The following is an 8,561-nucleotide window of genomic DNA, read 5'->3' as shown; positions in this document are numbered from 1 at the left end:
ATAGGGGCGATATGAATTATTCTACATTCATATATTCAATCAAATTGGAATTAATGAAACATGGGCCCTTGATTATCATATGCTTCAATGAAACATGTAAAAAACCATGCAACATGTTCTTATGACACACCGCAAATTAAGCCTTTGAGAATTGACGACGAAAAATATAAACCATAACCATGACCACCTTCCATGACCTTCCATCGAAGGGTAGGGTATTGCAATAATGGTTGTAAAATACATATAAAATAGATTGAGATAAATATCCACGCCTTAGGTGAAATTACAATTATTTCCAAGAAAACTTTTGGATCGTTTGCACAGGCGGTTGGCTGGCGAGCAAGTCATACTCCCATTGCCAAAGACAAAAGGAGCAGTCGCCTCATTTGCTGCGAATAGTAAACCAATGGGCCAAAAACAAAACCACAGAACAAATTCTGAAGACTCTAAGGGAATGGCATTGCAGATAAAGATGTTTGATTTAATGACATTATTGGGCAATTTGAGCATTTTAATAATTTTATTAACAATAATTTCACCAAAAGCTAACTGCCGCTATGCCCTTGCGGAGAGCCATTCTGTGGCCAATGCCGATGCTATCGCCATAAAAGCCAACCATCAAACTAGAGCTGCAGATGCAGATGGTGTTTTTGGTTATACGCTAATCGAATACCTCAAGGACTTGCAACATTTGCATAACTACGACAATGTTCTGGTGATGCACAATAAGAACAGTACAATTGCATCGATATTCTACTCTGTCATTAATAGCAGCAGCAACAGCATCACTGCCAATGCCAACACCTCAAGCCATGTTGATGATGGCGATGGTGATGGTGATGCTGCTGGAGCCAACATTACCTTTATCGATCAAATTCTAAGTGGAATAGTTAAGGGGCCAACACCAAGATGGCCATCAACACCATCACTTCCATTCGTGGGCCATTTCATGCACCATGTACAGGTGCCGGTCGTGCAACTAAACGAATGGCAACACTTTAAACTTAAAGATCAAATGACAGACAATTTGCTTGCAATCGTTCAAATTGATATTAATCGAGGAGGCATTCAAATCACCCTGGACCAGCATATGGGACTCTTGAAGAAATTATCACTGAATTTGTGGCACATGAAAATGGCGAAAGTGTTCTTCTTGATGAATGCCCCGCTGATGACAAATGGGCAAATGGCACCAGCATACGATGACTTGGCCCAAGGTATTGTTGAACAATTATTCCAAGATTGTTGGTCCAAGAAGCTGTTGTATTGCGCCGCTATAATGGCTGACTATCAGGTATGCGTGATTGGGAGTAGTTAAAATAAAACAAGTAAAAAGGCGTTAAGTTCGGCCGGGCCGAACTTTGGATACCCACCACCTCGGGTATATATGTAAACCACCTTTCATCAAAATTCGGTGAAAATTTCATACCTTATGACCCATATCAGTTATATCAAAACATGTTCCGATTAGGACCAAATTTTAACCGATCTGAGCCATATACGACACGGATGTTGAAAAGCCTAACGTAAGTTACTATGTAAAATTTCAGTGAAATTGGATTATAAATGCGCTTTTTATGGGGCAAAGACTTTAAATTGAGAGATCGGTCTACATGGCAGCTATATTCAAATCTGGATCGATCTGGGCAAAATTGAAGAAGGACGTCGAAGAGCCTAACTAAACTCACTGTCTCAAATTTCAGCGACATCGGACAATAAATGCGTCTTTATGGCCCCAAAACCTAAAACCTAGATATCGGTCTATATGGCAGCTATATCTAAATTTGGACCGATCTGTGCGATATTGCAGATGTATGTCAAGGAGCTTAACTTAACTCACTGTCCCAAATTTCGGCGACATGGACAATAAATGAGCATTTAATGGGCCCAAAACCTTAAATCAAGAAATCGGTCTATATGGCAGCTATATCCAAATCTGAACCGATCTGGGCCAAATTGAAGAAAGATGTCGAGGGGCCTAACGCAACTCACTGTCCCAAATTTCAGCAAAATCATGGGCCTAACACCATAAATCGGAGGATCGGTCTATATGGCAGCTATATCCAAATCTGAACCGATCTGAGCCAAATTAACGAAGGATGTCGATGGGCCTAACACAACTCACTGTCCCGAATTTCAGTGGAATCGGACAAAAGATGTGGCTTTTATGGCCCTTAGACCCTAAATCGGAGGGTCGGTCTATATGGCAGCTATATCCAAATCTGAACCGATCTGAGCCAAATTGACGAAGGATGTCGAAGGGCCTAACACAACTCACTGTCCCAAATTTCAGCAAAATCGGGTAATAAATGTGGCTTTTATGGGCCTTAGACCCTAAACCGGAGGATCGGTCTATATGGCAGCTATATCCAAATCTGAACCGATCTGGGCCAAATTGACAAAGGATGTCGAAGGGCCTAACACAACTTACTGTTCCGAATTTCAGTGGAATCGGATAAAAGATGTGGCTTTTATGGCCCTTTGACCCTAAATCGGAGGGTCGGTCTATATGGCAGCTATATCCAAATCTGGACCGATCTGAGCCAAATTGACGAAGAATGTCGAAATGCCTAACAAAACTCACTGTCCCGAATTTCAGCAAAATCGGATAATAAATGTGGCTTTTATGGGCCTAAGACCCTAAATCGGCGGATCGGTCTATATGGGGGCTATATGAAGATATAGTCCGATATAGCCCATCTTCGAACTTAACCTGCTTATGGACAAAAAAAGAATCTGTGCAAAATTTCAGCTCAATATCTCAATTTTTAAAGACTGTAGCGTGATTTCAACAGACAGACGGACAGACGGACAGACGGACGGACATGCCTAGATCGTCTTAGATTTTTACGCTGATCAAGAATATATATACTTTATAGGGTCGGAAATGGATATTTCGATGTGTTGCAAACGGAATGACAAAATGAATATACCCCCATCCTTCGGTGGAGGGTATAAAAAGTTACCGGGTTACAGAATTTGTTAACATTTTACCGAGGTGTTGATTTTTTCTCTGAAAATTTTGTACATGCCTTAAGGCTCTTCTACACATATGATTTGACAATTAAAAGAAACAGGTTTGAGCGCTAATTTTGTCGAATCTTCCAAATTATGCATACATATGTAATTATCTACTGAAATATACAGGAATTTCTAAAAAATGTTGTGTTCAACATTAAAGAAAATGCTAAAGCAGCTAAAAACATGTGGATGACAATAATTTGTGGTAGTTTGTAAAACTGTATACAACATAGTTGATTTATTACTATCACCTCAGCAAAGAATAGAGGTATTACATACAATGTTAACCTGAGGTCCCGAAACACTTGGCTCCAAATTTGTTTATCAAACTCGTTTTCAAATCTCATAACCCTTTTGTTTGAGCCACATATTGCCATGGTCGGTAAATGTTTACTATTTGGGAGGTGTTTTGGGGGAAGACGCGGTGCTCCGGCTTGGGGTATGAGCCCTAAAAACTATCAATTTCGAGATCCACTCTCTTTAATACCCAAATTGTCATGGTGAGCAAAACCGTCCCAGTCTTTTGTCTTTTAGTCTTTTGGAGGTGTTTTTGGGAGGGGCGGCCCCCCAAACCCTTGGCCACACATTTGGATATCAGATTCGTATTCTACACTAAAATACCTTTGCCATGGTCAGTAAATAAGTCCTGTTTGGGGGGTGTTTTAGGGAAGGGGTGGACCCCCAAACACTTGGCCACACATTTCGATATCAGATTCGTATTCTACACTCAAATACCTTTCATTTGAGTCCCATATTGCCATGGTCGGTATATATGTCCGATTTAGGGGTGTATTGGGGGTTGAGGTGGTCCCCCTAGCACTTGGTTCGACAAATGGATATCAGATACGTTTTCTTATCCTAAATACCTTTCATTTGAGTCCCATATTGTCGTGATTGGTCTAAATATATATTTGGTAGGTTTTAGGCTGGGGCGGCCCTCCTAGGTACCCCATCCGAAATTTGAACACCAAATTTTTATTTTTAGGGTACTATATGAGAGCACACAAAATATCGCTTAAATCGCACCACCCATCACCGAAATCTGGAGTTTCTGAAAATTAGGGTAAGGGGGAGGGTCCGCCCCCCCTTCAGATATCAAAAAAATGTATTAACCTATTTTCACCACAGGATCATTATGCACCATCAGTGAAAATTTCATGAAAATCGGTTCAGCCGTTTTTGAGTCTATAAGGAACATGCAAACAACCATACAAACAAAAAAACCTATAAACCTTCTTATATATAAGAAGATTCGGCCCGGCCGAACTTAGAACGCGTTTATTTGTTTTCAATAAAGACTAATCCAAGAAACTACTTCTTTTCCAAAAATGACAACTTTTATACCCACCACCATAGGATAGGGGTATACTAATCTAGTCTTTCCGTTTGTAACACCACGAAATATTCGTCTTAGACCCCATAAAGTATATATATATATTTTCGATCGTCTCGACGTTCTGAGTCGATCTAGCCATGTGCGTCCATTCGTCCGTCGAAATCACAATAGCGGTCGAACGCGTAAAGCTGGCCGCTTGAAATTGTGCACAGATAATTAATAATGATGTAGGTCGCTGGAGATTGCAAATGGGCCACATCGGTTCTAATTTAGATATAGCTTCCATTTAAACCGATCTCCCGATGTGAATTCTTGAGCCCCTGGAAGCCGCATTTTCTTCCAAAATTGTGCCAAGCACGGTTCAAATCGGTCTATAACCTGATATAGCTCTCATATAAACCGATCTCCCGATTTGACTTCTTGAACCCTTACAAGCCGCAATTTTTGTCTGATTTGGCTGAAATTTTGCATGTAGTATTCCGTTATGACTCCAAAATTTGTGCCTAGTACTGTCCAAATCAGTTAATAACCTGATATAGCTCTCATATAAACCGATCTCTCGAGTCGACTTCTTGAGCCCTTATATGCTTGAGCCTTGCAGTTTTTGACTATCCCACTTAATTGACTATCCCACTTAATTGTTCCTAGGTATGCAGCCCTGTTCTTCTCCCTTGTCGATAGCTACCATTAACTCCTCGAAGTATTCGATCCTCGACAAGCTCCATGGGTGAGAAATGTGGAGGTGGCGAACAACAACAACAATGCTTTCCTTAGCGATGTAAGGTTATTGGGTCCGTATTACTATTGTTTTCCTTATTTCTTTAAGGCATAGGATGCCCCCCAAGTGACCGCAGCCTTTTGGCTGACTGCGTTGCCGTTTCCGGATCTAGCCGTGTAGACTTTGGTGTAAGCCCATCAGCGGATCTCCGAGCCCAATTAAGGGAGTCTCTCTCTTTATCGGTGAGAGTTTTAGTATCTTTCACACTAAGCCTCTCAATAAGTCTGAGAGCTATGCGCCTTTTGTTATTTCAATCTCTTAAAGAGGGTATAGATTTGCCGAGGAAGGCCACTGGCCTAGGCAAATTATAGGTATGCAAAGATAAAATAGGTTCGGCCTTGTCCTTAAGACTCATACCGGGTGTCTTCGTCAAAAGACCCTGCTGACCAGACATCTGTCGGCTAGTGGAGCCTGGCGCAGCCACTCCACCAGTTGAGGTCTCAGTAGCTGACAATATGCTGCGGATTGATACCGCCACCGCAGCTGTTGGATCTTTGAAGTTCATTAAAAGCCTTCTCCTTTAGACCTTTAGATCCATTTTCGACCCTATCAAATGTATATATTCTTGATCAGCGTAAAAATCAAAGAAAAATAAAGATATTGAGCTGGAACTTTGCACATATTCTTTTTTTGTTCATAAGCACAAGTTAATTTAGAAGATGGGCTATATAGGACTAACTCTTGATATAGCCCTCATATAGACCGATCCGCCAATTTAGGGTCTAAGGCCCATAAAAACCACATTTATTAACCGATTTTGCTGAAATTTGGAACAGTGAGTTGTGTTAGGCCAGTCGACATCTATCTTCAATTTGGCCCAGATCGGTACAGATTTGAATATAGCTGCCATATAGATCGATCTCTCGATTTAAGATCTTGAGCCCATAAAAGACGCATTTATTGTCCGATTTCACCGTAATTTGGAATAGTGAGTTGTGTTAGGCTCTTCAATATTCTTCTTCAATTTGGCCTAGATCGGTTCAGATTTGGATATAGGTGCCATATAGACCGATCTCTCGATTTAGGGGTTTGGACCCCTAAAGGGCGCATTCATTGTCCGAATTCGCCCCAATTTGGGACAGTGAGTTGTGTTAGGCTCTTCAATTTGGCCTAGATCGGTTCAGATTTGGATATAGCTGCCATATAGACCGATCTCTCGATTTAAGGTCTTGCGCCCATAAAAGGCACATTAATTGTCCGATGTCGCCGAAATTTGGGACAGTGAAATGCCTTGGGCCCTTCTACACCTTGCTTCGATTAGGTCCAATTCGGTCCAGATTTGGATAAAGCTGTCATATAGGCGCATTAATTGTCCGATGTCGCCGAAATTTGGGACAGTGATTTAAGTTGGACCCCTCTACATATTTTTGCAATATGGCTCAGATAGGTTCAACTTTGGATAAAGCTGCCATATACACCGATATCTCGATTTAAAGTCTTGGCCCCATTAAAGGCATATTTATAATCCGATTTCGCCGAAGTTTGACACAGTGACTTAAGTTAGGCTTTTCGACATCCGCGTCTTATATGGTTCAGATCGGTCTATTTATGGATATAGCTATCAAAAAGGCCAATATTTTGTTCTACATATTTTAACAACGACTTCTACCTATTAGACCACTCTATATCCGTGTCGAATATTTTCCAAATCGGATCATATTTCAATATTTCACCACCGAGGTGGTGGGTATCCAAAGTTCGGCCCAGTCAAACTCGACCTGCCCGAAAAAGCGGCCCGGCCATTTAATTTTATGTATGTGTATGTCTATCAGCTTATATATTTTATTTGTTTTTCAGACCACTCGCACAATCTATCGTTTTACTCCCTTTCCCATATTCACACTCGAAACAATTACTATGGCTGTTAATGGTGAGCGCCAAGAAGAACTCTTTCCGGAACGTCTGCAAGATTTATTGGGCTTTAAAATGCGAATTGTTATTGGTGGTTCTGACCCCAGGATTATTGCGTATGATGTGAATGGCAAACAATTCGTCGGAGGCTTTGTAGGTCACTTCATATGGGCCTTTGCCAAAAAATTCAATTGCACAATTGTCGAACCTCTGCCGTTCAATCCCAAATCACCGCTCCCAAGTCAGGAACTAGTGAAAGCGGTTCAAAACGGCACAGTAGAGTGGTCTGCCGGCATTACATTTCCTGCTATACCCTTTAAGGGTGGGAGCTATCCCTATGAAATGATTAACTGGTGCATAATGATTCCAGTGGAGGCTGACATTCCGGGTTACAAATTCTTCACGTCTGTGTTTAAGGGTGAAAGCTACATGTTGTTTGTCGGTAGTTTGGTGCTACTGTCCATGGCTTTAAGCTTTGCCATGTATATCCATGGCCATAGTGTGGATATCTTGGATATCATCTGCCACGATAATTGTCTGCGTGGCATTTTGGGACAATCGTTCATTGAACTGCCGAAAGCGCCCAAAATTGTGCGTGCCATATATTTAGAGATATGTGTCTTGGGCATATTGCTGACCACGGCTTACAATGCCTACTTCTCTACTTATGTGACACAAGCACCTAAATCGGCAACCCTGAACAATCTGGATGATATATTGGCGTCTGGCTTGAAGTCCATTGCCTGGCGTCCAGAATTCAATGAGGTATTCGGCCGGCTAGCGGACAGGCAAAAATACTCTCGAATGTTTATACTCGAAGACAGTTACCAGAAATATCTTCAGTTACGCGAATCATTCAACACCGACTATGGCTATGTGGTGCCCACCACCAAGTGGACCATCATAAATGAGCAGCAGAAAATTTTTACAACGCCACTTTTTCGTCAGAGTTCGAGTTTCTGCTTTATAAATAACATTCCCATGGGTTTTCCCGTTCATGAGAATTCCCCCTTCATGGACACGTTGTATCAACTAATTCTGGAGATATCGGAATCGGGATTGACAAACATGTGGATGGAGCATGGATTCATGGAATTAATCAAAGCTAAAAAGTTGCAGCTTGAGGATTTAAGTAAGAAAAAGGAATTTCATGCCATGAAAGTTGAGGACTTGATGTACATCTTCATATTCCTGGCGATGATGCTAGTGATTGTCCTTGTAGTCTTTGCCCTAGAACTTATTGTGTATTACCATGGAGAGAGGTTGCGAAAACTTACAAATGGTTTTCGAAAAAATAAACAAAAGTTTGTAGATGGGTGAAGAGTTTGGGATTAGAATTAATTTCTACAATTTTAAAGATTTGATAATTTTTGACTTTATGCGTATGTTATTTAATTGTGATCACGCTTAATAAAACAAATTTTTGGCACTGTTATATGAAGTTTTTTTATTAGATATGCAGAATTAACTTTGACCATGCCACCAACCACCGCACAGTGGAAAAAAATCGAAAAAAATAATAAACAAGTAAAAGCGTGCTAAGTTCGGCCGGGCCGAATCTTATATACCCTCCAC

At 41.0% G+C, this 8,561-nt stretch overlaps 1 protein-coding gene across 1 annotated transcript; it reads left to right on the top strand.

The window, feature by feature from the left end:
• The first annotated feature begins 226 nt into the window (after positions 1–226).
• On the top strand, positions 227–8,306 carry LOC106094164 (uncharacterized). The gene is made up of 3 exons (XM_059361694.1): positions 227–232; positions 278–1,294; positions 6,933–8,306. The coding sequence occupies exons 1-3, from the start codon at positions 227–229 to the stop codon at positions 8,304–8,306; spliced, it is 2,397 nt and encodes a 798-aa protein (XP_059217677.1).
• The last annotated feature ends 255 nt before the right edge of the window (positions 8,307–8,561 follow it).

The sequence above is a fragment of the Stomoxys calcitrans genome, chromosome 2 (genome assembly GCF_963082655.1).
Source record: "Stomoxys calcitrans chromosome 2, idStoCalc2.1, whole genome shotgun sequence".
NCBI classification, from domain to species: domain Eukaryota; kingdom Metazoa; phylum Arthropoda; class Insecta; order Diptera; family Muscidae; genus Stomoxys; species Stomoxys calcitrans.
The sequence above is the reverse complement of the archived record's forward strand: the minus strand, read 5'-3'. Positions and strand labels throughout refer to the sequence as shown.

Excerpts from the sequence above, each read along its gene's own strand:
- LOC106094164 (XM_059361694.1), top strand. Across the intron at positions 1,295-6,932 it reads CTATAATGGCTGACTATCAG|ACCACTCGCACAATCTATCG; the intron begins GTATGCGTGATT and ends TTTGTTTTTCAG.